The sequence below is a fragment of the Simochromis diagramma genome, unplaced genomic scaffold, assembly GCF_900408965.1.
Source record: "Simochromis diagramma unplaced genomic scaffold, fSimDia1.1 OVJJ01000293.1, whole genome shotgun sequence".
Classification (NCBI taxonomy): Eukaryota; Metazoa; Chordata; class Actinopteri; order Cichliformes; family Cichlidae; genus Simochromis; species Simochromis diagramma.
This window is the reverse complement of record NW_024386801.1, coordinates 14,613,315-14,633,205: the sequence shown is the minus strand read 5'-3', so window position 1 is coordinate 14,633,205 and position 19,891 is coordinate 14,613,315. Positions and strand designations below refer to the sequence as shown.

Genomic DNA, 19,891 nt, shown 5'->3' with positions numbered 1-19,891 from the left:
TTTGTACCCATTGCCTGTACAGTTTATATGGCATACTGCAAATAACCCTCCCAACTGCATTATCTATAATCCAGGAGTCAGGGGCATCCTGAAAAGTTGAACACTTTGAATAAAACACTTCACATTTCTTCACAGTACGGCACATTTATTTTATTTATGTAAAACAGGGGTGTCAAACATAAGGCACGGGGGCCAGAATAGGGCTGTAGGAATGTGGCCCACGGGACAGATTTGGGAAATGCGAAGTAAAGAATAAACATTTGGGCTTTTAACTGGATTTTATTTATTTCTTACAATTTTAGCCCAATGACAGATTTCTTTAGTTTACTAAAAGAGCATGTCTTTATCATGTAGAAAAACTAAGATGCACTGTTGAGATCACACACCTTTCTTTCCTGTGTTAAGAAATCTTGAGGATTAAATGGTAGTTAAACTTTTTTACAGTGACAGAAAAGGGAGTTTAGTTTGTGCAGCCTACTCAGGGTTAGGGTTAGATGTAGAATGAGTTGGACATCCCTGATCTAGGAGATCTCAGCTGTAAATTGGGGTAAATGAGTTTCCAAAAGCTCTTCATTGTGATTGATGTTAACTTGTTATGCTGGTTTTCATTGTCCACTTTGTCAGCCCATTTTTAAACACTTCTCTAACATTTTCTACACCACGTGATTAATCGATTAATCATTAATCTAGTTAAAAATTGAAAAATACATTGCATAGTCGTTGCCTTTACTATGTTAGCGGTCACATTTTGTGTGGAAAAGCATCGCTATGTAGCAGTCGCACGTCTCCTCTTATCACTCTTAGGTGGAGTGACGGTTGTACTCGTAGGCAGGATGCATCCCGTCATAGTGGAACTCCCTCCACTGCTCGGTGCTCTCTCTGCTCCTCTCGTTTTGCTCTGAAAGTAGAGGAGGAGAATTTCAGTGAACGAACTCTTCTTTTTCACCTGCGTCCGATGAAAATGCTCCACGTACCGTCATGTTCCTCCTCAGCGTAGCTCTCAAACTCGTTCCGCTTCTCCTCGTGAAACTCTCTCTTCCGCTCATCTGCAGCCAAAATCTGCCTCTGCTCAGCTGCAAGCACAGCAAGTATGAAATGGTCGGGTTTTCAAGGCGTAAGGAGCATTTTAGAAAGATAAATGCCAAAATCTTGTTTAAGGTGATGTAAAAGGAAATGATTAATTGGTAGGAAAATTACTGAAGCACTCATTTACTTGAGTCCAGTTTTCAGTGTGACTATCTAGACTGTTTCCTTTGAAATACGAGCTGCATTTAACTTCAAAGTACAAAAATGTCTGAAGGACAAGTATTTATTCTTGAGAAGAGTCAATAATCCCAGTTGATGCATGATGTCGTTTGACGAGGTTTGAGCTGGTTTTATTTAGGTACTTTAGTCCAGTTGTGTCTCACCAGTCCTCTAGTTGGATAAAGAAATTAATCTGCAGGTTAGTGAGATGATTATTGTGATATTAAAGAACAAAAACAAAAGTCGGCCCAAACTGGGTCATAAAAGGATGGAGGCAGTCAACAGCCACACTCATGCAGGCTGTCTTCATGTTGTTTGATGAACATCACAGCAGAAATCAAGACTGACCTTTTTTTTTTTTCAATTTTCTTTTGTCCAATTTTGATGAGTATGTGTAAATTGTAGACTCAGTTTGGTCTTGTGCTGCTGTAGCTTACCTGCTTCAAGTTACAGTGTAGTGTGTGTTCAGAGATGTTCTTCTGCATACCTTTGTTGTAACAAGTGGTGATTTGAGTCACTAATGCCTTCCTATCAGCTGGAAAGATGGAGCTGCTAGGAAGTAGAAGAGTAGAGGCATGAAGTTGTACACTGCGTACAGTGCAGAAAAATACAGCAGCTACAAAAGAGAACCAGTTTAAATTTAATGCTCACATACTTTTACACGCATTCACACAAGCTGTTAAACATCACAAAACTGCTCCCTCAAACAAATCCACAGAACTGAATCACTGCGTCCAGGGACACTTTGAAAACACGGACGAGCTATAGACGCCTAAAGCACTGAAGAGGAGACAGAAGACTTCTGTATTGTATTTCAGGCCCCCAACTGACTTCTAAAAGTCTCACGCTGACTCGCTATTCACACATTACAATGTTCCAAAAAAGAAAGATGAAGAAGAAGAAGAGGAAGAAAGCATTTGCATTGCACTGCTGAGCTTTGAAAAAAAGCACAAAGAGGAAATTTCATAATAATAATAAGACTTGGAATGTAACTGCTGTGTTTGATTTCTGTAACAAAGACTGTGAAATGCGATCGCCTGCTCTCACACTGGCATCACTTGAGGAATGGGCTGTTCCTTCATCCAGGGGATGAAGATTTGTGGCAGCGATTCAGTTTTACATTTTAACCCACTTGGGCATATAAATCATCATTTTTAACCTTTGTTTAACCAGCAAATCTTTTCAAGCAAGCCAAAAATTACATAAGCTATCAGTTTAACGTGAGCAAACCATCACCCAAGACTTAATGTCCACAAAGATCTAGGTATTGTGCTGAAGAGATGTCAACTGAAGGAAAACTGTGGCCTTACTGTACTTTCACGTAATAATACTTAGAACCACAAGATGGTGCAGGTGTGTCATTGACTGATTCCTCAAACATTTTTGCCCCAGAGGAGGTTTTCGTTGGATGCTCCATCTACCTGTCACTTTGCTGCTGGAACACCTGAATTCCCCCATGATGGTAAATAAAGGATATTAGAGGACATTGGGCAGATTTACTTAAGTGAGGCAAATTATTGTGATGTCACAACTGCAGGATGATCTCCTAACAATGCATGTTAAACTTTCATGCAAGCGTTTCTCTCTGTAAACAGCAATCCCAGTTACTATCTTACTGTGCCATGTGTGTGTGAAGCGCACACTACAACATTCAGGCAATAATCTAATACACTAACACTTTCATTCTTTACAGATGCAGCAGAGGGAATTTGTTCGCTGTGTGTGCAGTGCTAAGAAAAAGAACCTAATTTCTGCTCAGTTTCAGTAAAATCCCATGTGACTGATGCATGCTCAATCATAAGTAAATCCCCAAAAATTGATTCTGTTCATCTGGACGTAGTGTTTTACGTGGGAAAAACGTTTTGTCACTCATCCAAGTGATTCAGTCTCAGCTGACTGCAGGTTTCCTCAATCTTATAAACAGTACATTTGCATAAGGCGCATTTGCATGAGGCAAAATATGTGGCGTTCACCTCTAAACACTCAGCGTGACGACTGCGTGAAGAGTTTTAGGACAGAGACAAAATTTTGGCACTGCGATAAGAGCTTTGAGCCATCCACGCAAAGTGCCGATTACACACTCATTCTGATAACATCTCGCCCTCCTAAAAACGAACTCTCCTAGTAGCAGCTATCGCAACCACAACAGGCATAAGACAGGATTTTTTTCAGCGTGCAATTTGCAAGAAATTGCGTGCCACAGACACGTTTGCGTGACACATTTAAATATTCTCCTCCTGAAAGTGATGAGGAGAATATTCTCTCCTCCTCTTACAAATACGTATTCCATAAGGCAGACCACAAAAACACTCCTGTTTTTCACAGGCTGTTCTTGTTTATATGACGCCCATAAAACAACAGGGTTTGAACACACTGTGGCAAAATATGATGCGGGTTTTGTAGTTCATCTTCTGTACGTTGTAGTTTTAACACAATGTCACATTGTTAGGAGAGACGAGTGTGAGAGTGTTCCAATTCTCACGGTGTTTCTCTTTTCAGGGTCCTTAGCAGTTCTCTTACCCACTTTCCCTTGATCTCGATGATGTTTATAGTCAAGTCAAGGAAAAGAGGTTAGGAATAGGAGATAGGAGTTACCTTCAGAAAGCACCCTTCAGGTGTAGCTAAAACAAATCAGAAAATAAATGAGAATAATAAAAAAATATATATCAGTGCATATCAGAAGAAAACAAAACACCCCTGTTGTGGTTAAAATGCTGCCCCCTACTGGTAAATGTTTTAGTGAAATTCTGCCAAGTACTGAATGTTACTTTCAACTGCTCCCTTATTTACAAGGGTTGTCACAGCAGATAGCTCCACACGTTTGATTTGGTGGATTTTTTACACTGGATGGCCTTCCATCCAGTGTGATTGTGCATGCCCTAAAGAGATATGTGTCTCCTATTGGGACTAAACAAGGATCTTCCACTTGTTAGACAAATGCGTAACCACAAAAGAACCGCTTGAAATTCTGACAAGTATAATTACCTAATAAGTACCTTTAACCTATTGTGTTTTTAATGGAAGGATAAACAGGAGAAATCAAGCACAAGAAAGAGAAAATGCAAAGTCCACACAGAAAAGGTCAAACGCCTGTGTTTGAACCTAGGACCTGTGAAGTGTGAGGCAAACACTGTGTATGAATTGTATAAGTCGAAGACAATAGATGGATAGTTAGAAGAATTAAAACTTTCACTGACGTCTCCTAATAGAATACAAAGAGATCCTCCTTGGATCCTTGATCAGCAGGTAGACAATGAAGAAAACACTCCTGTAGGGCAAGTAATGTGGAATTTATACCACGACTGTGTCTGTTCATATATTGTATGTATTTTCCTGCAGACAGTGTAAATGGACTGGTTCTTTTATAGTGCTTTTCTGCCCTGCTTGAGCACTCAAAGCAAGGCTTCAGAGAGGAGGAGGGTTTTCACCCAACACAGACATATTTCTGTGCAGTCCTGCACAATCACAACTGCATGTTGCTGGACGTGGATGATACTGTGTGCTGGCTGAAAGCTGATTGGTTGATAAGCGAGCTGTAATAAGACTTTATGTCCAAAAATATCTTGGTATTGTGTTAAAGAGGTATCAGCTGAAGTAGAACTATGGCCTGACCTGCATTTAATACCACTTTGAACCACAAGGGGTGACAGCAGAGTTAGCTGTGACGTCTATTGTCAGACCGGTTATACCGCATACTTTGTACGCCGTTTCCATCGAAAGCTGTCTGCTCGCTGCAAGTAGACAGACAACAAACAAATGACCGCACCCTAACCACAAATTCAGCAAAGACGAACCACTCACACTGGAAAAGTTGAACAGCCTTTCACCTTTCATCAGAATTCCCAGCTTAAGTTGGCATGCACACGTGCGGCTGCTTAGAATTCAAGTTGTAAATTACCAAGCTGAAAAAGATTTAGAGATTAACTTACAGAGCAGTATCTGTCACCAGCATGTGAAAGTTTATTCAGCACAGCTAGTACTGAGGTCATCTGACTTTAGTTTTATCTCTTTCAGAATGGTAAATGGTCTGTATTTGTGTAGCGCTTTTACTAGTCCCTAAGGACCCCAAAGCGCTTTACACATCCAGTCATCCACCCATTGGTGATGGCAAGCTATGTTGTAGCCACAGCCACCATGGGGCGCACTGACAGAGGCGAGGCTGCCGGACACTGGCGCCACCTCTGACCACCACCACCAGTAGGTTGTTGTGTCTTGCCCAAGAACACAATGACCAAGACTGACCAAGCCGGGGCTCAAACCGGCAACCTTCCGTTTACAAGACAAACTGCTAACTCTTGAGCCACGATCGCCCCATCGAAATTGACAAGCAGAGCTAATCATCCATCATTTTATCCACCCTGCACATTACCGCTGACCTACTCCCACAAAAGCCAAACAGCATCATTTGTTGGACTGCGATGTCCATCTTTGGATATCAAAACTCTGACTAGAAACTATATGTCATCATATCTGCCAGCTGAAACAGCTGCCTCTATCAAATACTTCCCTTCAAAATTTCATCCAACTGCAGGACAGGTAAATGCCTTAATGCAGCACGAGAGGCTCTTCAAAGTGAGCAGCTTGTTTTTCTCACTTGGTACTTGCTTTTTTCCCCCTCTGACCCCTTTCTGCCTGTGTGTTGGCACATTCCACATTCAACTCACAACCACTCACCCACTCACTCATCCATCTCTGTCTTTTCAGTCTGTTCTCTGCTTTGTGCTCATTTTATTCCTCCTGTTTTTTCTGGGGTTTTTTGCACAAAGTGTCTCGCTGTCATCAAACGTACGGCACATTATGCAACTGCAGTTCAGAACAGCAGCATTGTTGTGCGCTCTCACCTTCCTGCTGGTAAAACTGTGCATAACAGCCGGCGGTAAATCGCTCAAGAATGCCACACATTGTTCAGTAATGCGAATACGTTGACAGGAGCAAACTGGTGTGTCCCGCCCCGTGTGTCCTGCTGCAGCGCCAGGACAGGAAACTGAGGTCTGGGATGGTCTCAGTTCATGCCAGGTCCACAATAAGGTTAACAGCTGCTGGCTGCCATGACTATAAAATCCTTCAGGCTGCCATAAACATGTTCCCTCACAGCAGAGTCAGGAAACAAAAGGGCTGCATCTCTATGAGTCATCTCATCATTAATACAGACACCAGAAGTGCATTTTTAATAAAACAAGTAATACAATAAAACTATTTCAATACATTCATCACTGGGGTTCAGCAATACTCTGACACTTGTTCCCATCACAGTATCAAACATCTTTATGTTCAGGATGAGGATGACAAATGTGTAAAACGTTATTATCTTTGCCTCGGCACCACTACATTTTTCACTTCTGCACATGATGAATGTTGAGGCTTGTGGATCTCAGAGATATTTTATCTGCCTGACGTCTCAGGCTTTCTTTCAGTGCCAAAAAAAAAAAAAAATAAAAAATCTTCAAGTAACAGTGAAGATTTCCTCCTGCTCTTTTTAGTCTTCTGCATGTTCCTGTACTCCACCCATGCTGTCTTTTTGACAATTAAACCATCTTTTAAACAATCAGATATTCAAAGCTTTACAAAAAGCCCATTTCTAGGCTCATTTTTCTGTTTATAACCAACTACAGTCACACCTGGTGTGATGGCCTCAGCCACACATTGGTAAAAAACCAGTCCACTCACCTCATTGGTTTGGTTTTGCAGTTAAAAATGTATTTCAGTAATGTAATTCATTCATTTCTTCACTTAAACCTAACAGTGATATTACGAAGTCTGCACATAGTAGCGCTGTGTGGTTTCTAAAATGTATTTTGTCAAATTAAATGTATATTATATCATGGTTCTCTTTCTTTTGTTCAACCTGGTTTGGCTGTTTCCTGCCTAAGCAAAAGGTGTGACTTTGAAAGTACAACGCCAGCTCAGCAGGACCAACTATGTGCGTGTCAGCAAGGGGGTGTTTTGGGGTTAGTTAGGTTATTTTGTGCTTAGTTAGTGTTTATTTCTGTTTCCCTTATTGTATGTTAACGGTTTGGCCAAACCACTATCCAAGTTACCCTCTTGTGTCTTTGTGTTTAAGTTGTGTATACTTTTTTTGCCTAGTGAATTTTCTGTAAGTCATTTTTTGAGTAGAATCATATTTAGTTTAGCTCTTTTATTGGGGTAAAATAAAATAGAACCCACCTTCAGGCTGTATTTCCTGTGTCCTCTATGCCTTCACTGCTTGGTCCCTCACATCTAGATTTAAACTTCTCTGAGAAGTTCCAACGTGATTTTAAATCATGACATAACACATAAACAGCTCTTCCGAGAGTCTTTAAGGACCTGTTGATGCCGGTAATTTGTCTGTCCACGTCCTCTTAGATCTGATTACAGCATATGACACTGTAGCTTATTTCTGTCACATCTTGAATTGTGTGTGGGTATTAAAGGTACAGCCCTAAAGCACATTTAGCAGAACATTAGCAGAAGTAATTTTTTCTTGTTTTTACAGGTAAAAGCTAGCATTTTCTAGCATTTTATGCCAGAATTGACCACAAACAGACTTCACCGTGCAAACACAGTCTGGCCGACCATGTCAGACTCCAAACGACTGCAAACTGACTCAAAGTGAACTCACCGTCCAGCTCATCCTGGGACTTCACACCACGTCTGCTGCGTCTTCTGAAGAAGTTTGAGGCATCGGCCTGCTTCATGAAGACCCTTTTCAGTGGACCTGCAGTGGAAACGGGAGGGAGTTTAGTTCACAGTGTAAAGTGATACACAGGGCGATACGCAGGGAAAGAAACACAGCTGATGCAGCCCCTGACCTTGAGGATCTTTAGTGCTGCCTGTGCTACCGGGCACAGCTGCAGAGCTGGCCTCCGGAGACCCTGTGTCGAAGCACAAAACATGAAAGGTCTAAATTCAAAAGGACTCCAGTTTTTCTCATGCCTGCAACCAACTAATAAGACAATTTTTTTTTGGTAAAAAATCTCACTCCTGCATCATACTCACATGAAAGTGCAAAAAGCACAGTGAGGAGAGCCAAGAGGGTTGCATACGTCCAGGACATCTTTTAAACTCTGAAATACTGAGAGATGTGAGTGATGAAGAAGAGCAGGAGGGAGAGAGGGGAGTAAGACGTATGTGAGAGGTGGGATGGGGCGCCCGGGGCGATATCGACTGCTTCTCAGTGCAGGGAGGGAGTGATCGTGCAGATCTGATAAGGGGCTGAAACCAACAAACATGCCAGAGGGCTTCCAAGTCAGAAGAAGGTGCCGAGGGTTTCATTTGAGCTCACCAAACATGCTGCTTCTCTCTTTTTTTTCTATGAATTTTAGTTGAAATTAAAATGACCTGAAATGACACAATCTATGGAACTATTGCATCAGTGACACTTGCAACTGTTTCATTAATAAAGAAGAGAAAACATACTGTAGGTGTAACCAGAAAAATTATAGTCCGGGCTGCTTATGCTCTGGCTTCCTGGATAATATTTGTTCCAGAGACGATGGATGGGAGACAACAAAAATACTGATGTTTCTTTTTTAAAAAAAAGTGACAGAAAACAGTTGAGGCCAGGAGCCGGAGCAGGGACTCCTTGCCAAATGTCTCCTTTGAAACGGGCCCCCTCAACAAGGCCGCTCTCTCTGCTAGGCAAAGAGTTGTGCAGGAAAGTATGCAGCCCTCTGTTTGCTTGAATTTCTTCCAACCTGTACTCTGGCCGGGCCCCAGAAAAGAGTGAATGTTTAAATTGTTTTGAGGGAAAATCCAGGAGTCGGGGGACTGGTGCTCAGAGAGATACGAAGATTCTGGAGTGAGGGTTTTGAGAAGATATGTGGTGAGTGTATTTTATTCAGGTAGGCGTGAAACAGAACAACATAGGGACTGAAGAAAACTGCAACATTAAACAGCAACAACAATGTCTGTGAGTGCATAAGGGGAAAAAAACCCAGTGTGCTGATAATACATGCATTTGGATTATATATTTCTAGACTGTGACTTGAATAATTTAAAGTTTTCTGTGACCTGCTCAGGGGCTACAGCTGCAAACTATTAGTTTTGCAACAATCTGGCACGTTTACATTATATTTTTATACTCATGTTTATTACCATGCATCGCCCCTGTTAAATAAATAAATATATTTTCAAAAAAAAAAAAAAAAATACATGTGTCTGTGTTTCTTTCCACACCTTCCTTTACAATAGCTGAGCAACTGTGAAAAGATATTACTTCATAGGGCAATTTTCATTCATTTCATTAAAGGTACTTTCTCTAATTACTCTCTGCAGACCGTAACTAAAGCTGTCACCAGCAGGAGGCAGAATTTTACCAGTATGTGTGTTTAGATGTTTTCAGTTATATGCTTCCTGCTCCTGGGCTGTTATTGTAAATACGAATATGGTCATAATGTCGTGCCTGGTTAAGAAAAATACAAAAATAAAAATCTCACTGCACCATCTTGTGGTGCGGGGTGGTATTGCATGAAAGTACAGCCTGGCTCCAGCTCTGCTTCAGTAGATGTCGCTTCATTACAACACACACATTTTGGACATCAAGTCCAGGTATGTAGTGCTATGTGTGATCACATGTTCACCCACTTCCATGCATGTTGTGGAGCCTTTGCAGCCATGCTGGCACTTCTTTTTTCAACTGTTGATCTAGCCTGATGCAGAGCCTAGTTAAGAAATGAAGTGTTTCTGTGCAGTAAAAGACTAAAGACTTTTAATTTGAAATAGATATAAGCAGTGCCGAATGTCCATAAAGAGCATAATGCAGTAAATTTAAAAGCGTGGAAGCAGATCAAAAGACTAAAACATATCTGACGATTTCTTATTTACTCTGTTTTATATCAAACAGGAAGAAAGAAAAGCCTTAGCAGATGAGTGAGATACAGGTCAGTGACCACTGGATAAAATAAAGTGTCCATGTGAAAAAAGCAACACTATTCCTAATTATTCCTCTAAATGAAAAAATGGTAAAATAAAAGCATTTTAATGTTGACACCGGCAGCTACGTGCAGTTTGAAAGGTGGGGTGTTTTTTTTTTCTTTTATTGAAGTTACTTAATGCAGGAGCTTCAGTCCTGAGTCAGTGAACAGTTTGAATGTCAATTTAACAGCTGTTTTCTGCGAATTATGATGAAAATTACAGCAAATAAAAGGAACTTCAGCGACATTATAAACTTTTAACAACTGGTTGAACCTGGTGGAGGATTACTCGCTGAGCTTATCATTTTGTCTGTTTTTTCTCTTAAATAACGCAAGAAACCTGTGGATCAAAAAGAGATGAGCCAGTTGATGGAGGAAACCAAATGGCTATTAGAAAAACCAGCAACAGCAGTTTTTGTTACTGGAATGACTGGGTTACTGAACTTTAGCTTCCCTTTATGCTCACTGTATTTGATTATTGCAGGGGTATGGAAGGTCTTAATCAAATAAAATATATTTGTTAAACTCCTTTCACTCTTTGTTCCACATTTAATTTGCAGGATCTGGTTTATTCCTGCAGCAGTACATCTATGATCGAGTTTTTCCATTATTTTTATATAAAGAAATTTGAAATAAGCATCTTTAATGGATTAGGTCAGGGATTTAAAACTCATTTTACAGTATGGGCCACATACAGCTCACTTTGATTTTAAGTATGCAGAACAAGCAAAACTCCTTTTTTTGTCAGGGTAAAGATGTTTAACATATTTAATCCAACTGATTATAATAAAAAAAGTGCAATTAAATGAGTAAATCTGGTTTTCCCCTTGTACAATACAGAAATGCTGCTGTAGTAAATGCAGTAAATATGTCAGGAAAAATAAATAATAACAGATAAACTTCTGGTAGCTCACTGCTCAGAAAATGTCCCCTCCTCCATGGAACTTTTATAAAAAAAAAAAAATTTTACAGTAGATAGTGAACAAACAGGAACTTTTTGAACTTTAGTTGTTATTGCTTATCTATTACTTAATTACAATGACGTTTTATGAATGGCAGTGGCGAAGGTCTTTATCAGTAGGAATTACGCCCTTTTCCAAAGCTGTCCAGTGGACCTGATTGGGTTCTTTCTCGGGCCGATTCGTGGCTCCCGGGCCTTGTGTTTGACACCCCCTACTTTAGGTAGCCTGCTATACAAATATTCTCCAGTAGGGGCCGCTGTAGCTCTGCACTGGCCGCCTTTCGGTCTCTCCTGTGCACAACCATCGAGTGTCGCTGTTTCCCCGCTGACACCTCGACAGCACGGCAGTGTGGTGGCAGGCAGGCAGCGTCAGCTGGCAGAGGACACACTCAGATCAACTAGTAATCGCCGTCGTCCCCCGCACTGCTTACGCTCTCCTCGACTGAAAACCCAACGACAGCACTTCCTATTTTCTACCGGGAGAGAAACTTTGAAGCCCGTAAACAAGCCATGCCGCTGGACGCGACAGCCCCGCGGATATAAGCGACACTGCGGAGCAGAAAGTATCTACGACCTCACCGAAACCACAAAGAAGAAGAAGCAGTCGGTGCTTTCTTTTTTCACACTCGGAGGGAAAGACGGCATCCGGCCTGAGAAGAAGCTCCGAGGTCGGGGACTCCGGTCGGACCAACGCGAATCGTTTCTGGTGAGAGTCCGCACATTTTCGCTGTGGGACTAGTTTCTGTGAACTAAACCACGCAGTTAGAGCAAGTTAGAGGCGCACACAGCCTGAACAACGTAGCAATGTTTACTTCACAGCCGCAGTTTGAATGCAGCGTTTGTTGTGTGTGAGCACTTCAGCCTGCCCCATTCACCGGCGAATGGCCACCTTTAACTAAGACAAACAGCGAGAGGAGCTCCGAGCTGGACGAATAACGACTAAACTACCTCTAGAGAGGGTTATAATTTATCCTCGCTGCCACAGAGAGCTGCTGGTTAAATATCAAGTGTCAGCTTTGTTGTCAAATACCACCAAGAGCAGTTGCTCGTCAGTGAACTGTGTGAGGCTGGGGTTGTTAAAAACAGGAGGATTGTCTGGCTGCTGTGCATGTATCGTCTTGCACAGTCACTGCCCCACATTTCAGAGATGCCCAGTCTTTCTGCTCCACGCCCCCCACCCTCTCAAACTACCTGAAGCAGGGCGCAGACCGTACTAGTCTCTGAGCTCACTGACAGCCATTACTGACAGCTTTAACCCGTTTCAGCTGTTGTTGTGTGAAGGCCAAGACAGCAGCAGCAGACAGGAGCCTGCACGGAAAATGGTTGGAGAAACACCACTGCAGTTTGTTTTTTAGGGATCTCACCCTGAAATTGAGCTTCCAGTGGGTTTCTATGGGGAGTTTACCCGATTGTCATTGTGTAGCAGAGAATAATTGTTTTACAGGGAGACAGCATTGTTACAGCAAAACACCCCCTAAGGCACGTTGATTTCTGTGTGAAAGCACCCAAGTTGTCCCCAACCTTACGGAGAGTGTGCTGACTGAGAGTACATGCTAACTCTGTATAGTCAAAGTTAATGCATCAGTCCTGCAAAACCAACCTCACTGTGGGCTTGTTTCTGCTGGAAGTAAGAGAAATCCGGGGGATTGACTCTTATTAAGCTTTTTGCAAATGCAATGGAGTTTAAAGCATTTCAGACTGAACTTAGATAATAATAGTCGCTTCACTAACAGACCTATCACGGGTGCATATGGGAATATACCAACTTTTATGTAAAAAGTCAATCAAACTGATGTTTAACACTCATGCTTATGTCAGATTGACTCTGGAAAACAAATAATAACTCAATAAAAGGCAGTTATTTTTTCAAATCAAATCAAATCACTTTTATTGTCACATCACATGTGCAGGTACATTGTCACATCACATGTGAGTGAAATTCTTGTGTGCGAGCTTCACAAGCAACAGAGTTTTTTAAATCCATGGGTATGCTCAGCACCTAAAATTAGTTTAATTTGTACAAGTGTATATAGAAATATCTGAAAAATATTCTCGTTATTGTTTTTTAGCACCTTTGCCAGTAAATGTTGTGCATTTCGTGTTTCAGTAGCTGAAACAGCTCACTGTTTCAGTTTTAGATTAACACGAGGAGCCGCTGCTTTCAAAATGGAACTTTATTCAGCACAGTTTTAGAAAAGCAATGTCTGTTTTACTTTCAGGCTTGGCACGTTTCAATATTGAGCAGCCAAAAACATGTGGCCACAAACTTCTGGGACAAAAAAATGATGATTGAGGTCACTTCTGACTGATTTTACTGATACCCTGCAAAAAACAAACAACACAAAAACAGTGATATTCCACACCATTTACAGTGTTTACTGATGGCTGCCACTTTCTCAGTTTCCTGTAAGCAGGTTTCACTTTGACAGACTCAAGCTGCTGAGCTTCCTCGAGCCACGGGTGTCCCCGAGGACCTTTCGAAAGTGTGTCTGCTTCGGGTTCGGTGCCCGCAGGAGGTCAGGGAGCTGCTGGAGGACAGTGTGCCCGAGGGTTGGCTTGAAGTGGGGTCGTTCCCTTGGTGAGGGCCGTGGGGATGGTGGCGGCAGGGTAACGTGATCCGCTGTGAAACAGCTGTAGCCACTCGGTGCTGATCCCTTGAGTCCCAGTGCAGATCAGATGATGCTCCAGTATGTGAATGGGTGGGTGTGTGAGAGAGAGCAAGGACTTGAATGCATGGGTTTTCATGCCTTCAGGGCATCAAGTCAATGCTTAAAGTCAATTTAAACCGAAATTCACTGACTTTTTGAGAGAAATTATTTTCGTATCTATTCAGTGTTTTGACTGATGGAAGAAGTCGTTCTTACCGATCTTCTCTGTGTGTTTTACGTGTGTGTGAGCTCAGGTTGAAGCAGCAGGTCAAGGCAGCTGGCTGAAGGTTAATGTGTCACTGCTCTCTGGGTAGCAGCTGCAGGCACCGCTCCTGTCTATAGATAGCCACGAATACAAACTTTACTTCTTTTCTCCGCTGCGTTAACATAAGAGCTGCGGTGCAGGCATGCAGCCCCAGAAGACAAATGCTGATCCTTTCGAGTTTGACCACTTCCACACCCTCATTCTCTGTCTGTGTCTGAATCTGGAAGTTCCTGTTAATGCTAAAGACCCCTCTCCCCTCCTCCTCCTTGTCCAGCTTGGAGCCAGTTGGCTGAGAACCTGTGTGAGCTATATCAGTAATACCTTACAGCACATATCTGGGTCATCATCTGTAGCATTCATGTCTGAAACAGGTGAGGGACAAATATTGCCCCCCCCCCCCCTTTTTTTTTTTCTCCCTATCATTCTTGGCAGAACTTCCAGGAGCTGTTTAAACACTTGTTTTCTCTTTATTTGGAAGCACACACGTTCATTCAAAGTACTGCTGCAGAAGCGTGGCATATTTGAGATGCATGTGTTCACGGAAAGTTGTGACGGCTTTAACAGAAATCCAAGTGAAAATGCTGCTGTTGGTTTTTTTCCTTGGGGGGGGGGGGGGTTATTAGCCAAATCTACCCCCTGCCTCTCGGGCCAATCCAATCTCAGCTTGGTTCTTCCTTCTAATCAGGGGCAGACCGCAGCTCAACACCTAATAAATAAATAAATGTTCTTCTCCCTTGTAATTACATTATCACTATTCATTATAGATTAAAGCAGTTTTCAACAATGACAACAAAGAAAAAGCAAAGTAAAACAGACAGTAGGTAAAATTAATATTTTTTTCCCCCCTACAGACAGTTTTTTAGGCTGATGTGCAAGATCACTTAATTCAGAGGCTGAAGGTTCCGATGGGAGACGGAGAAATATTGTTTTGTTATCCTGCAAAACTACTTAAAATTACTTATAATATAGTTATTTCTTTGTTTCCTGCAAAAGCCTGTCTTGTTATCACCTTATTGCAGTGTGCCTGACTTTAAGTATTTTATGTAAATATACTTATTGTAAGTTGAAACAAAATACATTGAAATTCCATGTAATTACATGTGTATTACACCCTTAGATGTGGGCCGTATTTTAAAGTGTTACCAAAAGTTTACATAATGTCTGGCACTATGGATGACATGCTACTAAATTGGTTATCCTCTGATTCATTTGAGGCAAATTCGTTTCCCTTTAACCTCCTAGGACCAGGCGTCCACATATGTGGACATCACATTTTGGGTTATTTAGACCAAAATACAGAATTTTGCTCTACAAGGGCCTGATATCCACTTACGAGGACATTATACTGCTACTGTTCTATCAAAATTTTAATATCCTCATATGTGGCTCTCATTTTTCTTCAAAACAAAAATAAGGCAAAAAAAAAAATCTGGTAATTCTTTGTTTTTACATTCATCGGGCCCCAATATGTCCAAATATCAAAGAGAAATTAAAAATGCATGCAGTGGAAGAGTTCGGGTCTTAGGAGGTTAATGAGAATTTATCAGTGCTTCGTAATGGTTTGCAAATTATGAAACTACAATACAGCTTCGACACTAGCAGAAAATAATTAGTTGAAAAAGGTATACTGCCTCAAACTACTGCCAAGTTTTGCTCGGCTGCTCTAATACACAACAATTTCTGGTATGTGGGCTGCATGAAATTACTAGAAAGACTTCTAGCTGAGAGTTTGTGTTTGCATTTTGATATGGGTCCTTCCATGAAAAGTCAGTGAGTCGCACAAAATTTTACCTCCATACTGTAAATATTTTTTGTGTTTGAGGTTTTGGAAGTACATCAGGGTTTCAGGACTGAAAAACACATTTGAACTCTGCTGCATCCAGATGCTGCATCCAGATCAACTCCAAATGTCACAAGCTAAAGGCAAAAAACACAGTTTTGCACCGTGATCACCCCTGAGAATCAGTACCGTGGGATATATCATAGCTTCACTGCACCATTTAATGCCAGGGACAGAAAAATTACATTTTTGCTAAACTTTCAAAGGTCATATCAGCATGTGGGTTAGGGGTTAGGGGTCTGGTAAAACCAGGTTTAGCATATGGACGCTCTCACCTTCTAGCTGTGATCGTTTCCTTTTCTTTCGTACCTGAGCAGCTTTCTAATGTTGTCACTTTGTCTCACTCTCAAACACCAAGTGTAAAAACTTAATCAAATCACGTTGAGCTTTTTTATCTTCCCAGATAAGACTGATTGTATATAAAAACTAATATTGTGATAACCCCATCCTGCTGTCTGGGCTTAATTAGATAGTAGCCAGCTCTCTTTTAATAGCCATGAAAGGCTTTCAGGAGGTGGATGAGTACAGATGGGCAGTGAGGGGGAGGCTGACTGTCACTCTCTCTGATGCTAATGCCTGCCAACAAAAAGACAACAGGTGACTTGAGTCAGCCTCAGATCAGATGAGCCCACTCCATTATGAACAGAAGTGGGTAATAACCACGTACGAACAAAAGGTATCGATGTGTCTAAGGCGTTCAGTAAATTTTTAGTTTCATAATTTGACTCAAGTACAACATGTACTGCGATTACCTGTGTAGTTTTACTGTTTGTGTAAGTAGAAGAAGCTTCTTTCTGCTGCTCCCTTTAGATTAAATTATACTCCGATGCGGACACAGACAGCTGGAGACCCGATGGCCGAGTAGGCGTTCTTAAGTTCGCCGCCCGGGGCGCATTTATAGTTGGTGCATTGTAAAGCGTTGATTATTCTTTCCACACAAAATTTATGGGACCCAAGCAGACTTGTGGACAGTGTTAACCGGGACATCATTCACAAGGGGTTGCCACGTGTTTTGATTGTGTACGTACAACCTCAGAAGGGATCTGTGTCTCCTCCAGGGATTTTCCACTTGTTAGGGGAAAAAATATTCTTTTTTTGTTTTTATTTGGTCATCTTTTATTACAATGGAAATGATGCTAGTCTGCTGCCTGCCAGATAAAATCATAATCTTATGATCTCAGTGCCCTGCTTTGAACCAAGCTGGGTCCCCAAGGCTTATCTGTCACATTACATGCTGTCTTTTCATCCCATTCACAAACTGTTATCATGTCTGCTGTGAAAGCTGCTTAGTAAGCACCGGTTTTATTCAAATCGCATGCTTAATTTCAGAGTTATTCCCATGATGTACGCATAATAAGGCCAGTTTTTGTTGTGATTTTATTTAAAATATTTTGTCGTTTTCTTCTTCTTCTTCTTCTTTTTTACAGCAGCAGGATTGGTGCATGGTTTTTATTCCAAGCGTCTCTGTTCAGCCTTTTAGTCGCTCGTGTGTCTGCATGTGGATGTTGGCTCTTTAGCAAAAGACAAAAAGGTTTTTTGTCTTTTTTTTTAATTATGTTTTTTTTTGTTGTTGCGTAACTTATGTTGCATTTGTGGGGTAGTTAATACTTTCCTCTGTTTCATCATGGCCCGAATCCAATCCGTCCTCTACACCTGCCCCGTAAACACTTTACTCACTGTTTGTGTATTTGCGTGGAGGGCCCGCCACATTAAGCTGCTCTTCACCAACTAGCATTAAGTGTAGGTGGGTTTTAATCCCTTTAACACAGAATCTGCATTACATCAGGCTCATTAACTGCCTTCTGCAAAGGTGAAGCACCGGTTTTATGTCAAGTATGGGGGCGTTAAAGGATTCCCGGTACTGTGATTGTTTCAGGACTGTCTCAGTAAAGAACAAAGTGGAAAGTGTAGTTAAAAATTGAACAAAATTTAAATGAAATAGATGCTTTTTTCCAATAAGTGATGATCTCCTTCACAGCAATATAAATCCCAGAAGACGACAGTTACATGTTCTTGTTTCTGTAGGAGAGAGGCAAAGGTGAAAGTATTTCTACACTAACCGCTTAGTTAAGAGACTCTTCAGCAGCTGCAAGTGTGACTCCATATGGAGTAACACTCATCGTGGAGTGGGAGGGTGGTGGTGGAACGAAATTGGGGCCGTGCGTGTCACTCCATTAACCCAGGGAATATCCGAGCAGAGGTGAAACAGAGCAGAGCGACAAACAGCAGTTGAACACAATGTTGGGCTCAATTTCATCGGCTTAATGCAGTCATGGCGATTTAATATTTATAGTAATTCTAAAGCGGTTTACACTGGTGGTGTTTGTGGTTGTTTGTTTTATTTTTGCTCATGTACAAAAAATTTTCTTGTTAAATTAAACACAAACGGAGAGGGGTAGCTGCGGTTCACACTCATGTTTATTTTAGTATGCCACGTAAATGACGTATAAAATCCAAAAGATAATTTTACATGGTTGTTTCTTTTTCCAAAGTAGCTCATCTTGGCTAAATATGCATACTTGCAAGAAGAAGATTGATGGCAAGAATAAAGTGTCATTTTGGCCTCACCTTTATTTGTTTGTCATCTTTGTCTTTTTCAAAACTTTTATAGCACCTACAGTAATTTCATTGAGTTATTATCAGCTTGACTAACAACCGTGACGTCACTTTATTGGACAAGCTTAAACAGAGTCTGAGCAGGTGTCTTTAAGAGCAACCTGAAACACACCTGTCTGCACATCTGTTAAAGTGGCGTCGCCCACATCTTTGAGCCGTGACTATATCGGAAAAGATGAGTAATGAAATAATTCCCGCGCTAGTATCGAAACGTGATGCACCGACATGCAGGATTGAAGTTAGTTATCCAATGCCTGATTTCTGGCAGTGTTGGCTCACAGAAGGAGCTTAAAGAGGAGCACGCCTGTCACCCAGGCTGCTTTAACCACAGCAGCAGCGTTGAATCTTATAAGATCTGTGGCCTGGTCTCTTGTTCAAACCTGACCTGTCCGTCTGTCAGCCCATCTCAGCTCTTTGGACACGTAGGTGACAATGTGGGACAAGTGTGAAAGCAAGGTGAGGGGAGGAGATGATGTGTGTGTGCCTGATGTATGATGTAAAAAAGGCAAATTCGATGACACATTTTGCCAATTTCAAACACATTTTAGCTTTAAAGCTTCACCTGCTCTGTGTGTGTGTGTGTGTGTGTGTGTGTGTGTGTGTGGGTGTGGGTGTGTGTGGGTGGGTAGCACGCCTGCCTGGTTGCCATGCTCAGTGCTGCTCAGCTCGACACCACGCACCACCCCACTACATCCCGCATCACTAGAAAAAGCCCACTTTTTACTGTGTACAATGCAACCTTTATATAAGACCCACATAATGGAGCCAACTCCTTCACTCATGTCCTCATTGTCTTGGCCAGGTTGAGAAAAGGCTGCTCTTTAGAAAACCAGGGCTGAGCTCACCCGTGAATCATGCCAGCAGTCACGCTTGTTCTCTCTCGCCTTTTGTGAGGAAGGCTGCCAGGGAAGAGAGGTGGGTGTTTTCTCGGGGGCTCCCCCCGAGCTCCTCAAGGCATTGACCTTAGCTGGTTTACTGAACCCTGTAGGGGTCAGGTAGGGTTTGTGACCTGGCGTTTCCTGTTTGTGTCTGTGGCCCCGACAGCCGTCATTGTATGGCAGGGTTGGTGGCTGCATGGTGTGTGTAATGGTTTCGTGTGAAGCGCTGGCCTTGCGTTGCTGATGTAGGGGTTGGTGGGTTATCACAGCAGGAACTCTGGCTCCTACCTTTGTAAGTGGCTCATGATCAGCACAGCTACGACCGCAAAGGACTGAATCCATATGCGGCGAATGGTATTGTCGCACCACTGCAGCATCTAATGTCCCACTCTCTCTTCTCCCCCTCTACAAAGATACAGCCTCGCACACATGTGAAGATGTCAAGAGTCTGTAACATCTGTAACAGGCACATTATGGTAGGATATTTGGATGGGGTGGGGGAGTGTGGGGAGAGGGATCGGAAAATCAGCATGCAGCAGTCTCC

The 19,891-nt window shown here is 41.9% G+C and overlaps 2 protein-coding genes across 3 annotated transcripts in view; one reads left to right on the top strand and one right to left on the bottom strand.

Annotated features, from left to right (window-relative positions):
• Nucleotides 1-111: 111 nt before the first annotated feature.
• ucmab (upper zone of growth plate and cartilage matrix associated b) lies at nt 112-9,233 on the bottom strand. The gene is made up of 5 exons (XM_040026065.1): nt 8,224-9,233; nt 8,037-8,099; nt 7,847-7,942; nt 975-1,073; nt 112-898 (listed from the first exon to the last, which is right to left on the bottom strand). Exons 1-5 carry the CDS (start codon nt 8,279-8,281, stop codon nt 801-803), a joined length of 414 nt encoding a protein of 137 aa, XP_039881999.1. The 5' UTR covers nt 8,282-9,233; the 3' UTR covers nt 112-800.
• Nucleotides 9,234-11,421: 2,188 nt separating this feature from the next.
• Nucleotides 11,422-19,891, top strand: part of LOC120730000 (cyclin-dependent kinase 17-like) — a 35,522-nt gene continuing 27,052 nt past the window's right edge. Inside the window, exon 1 of one of the 2 annotated variants that reach the window (XM_040026060.1) lies at nt 11,422-11,806. The gene's annotated coding sequence lies outside the window, so the exon portion shown is untranslated. The remainder of the gene's footprint in view (nt 11,807-19,891) is intronic. The other variant, XM_040026061.1, reaches the window with a different exon arrangement.

What these genes read in the sequence shown, in the direction of transcription:
- ucmab (XM_040026065.1), bottom strand. Translation starts at nt 8,281, where the DNA reads ATGTCCTGGACGTATGCAACCCTCTTGGCTCTCCTCACTGTGCTTTTT. An exon ending in TGTGCTTTTTGCACTTTCAT is followed by an intron (nt 8,100 to 8,223) that starts GTGAGTATGATG and finishes GCTTCGACACAG; the next exon opens with GGTCTCCGGAGGCCAGCTCT. An exon ending in GTCCCAGGATGAGCTGGACG is followed by an intron (nt 1,074 to 7,846) that starts GTGAGTTCACTT and finishes CTGTGCTTGCAG; the next exon opens with CTGAGCAGAGGCAGATTTTG.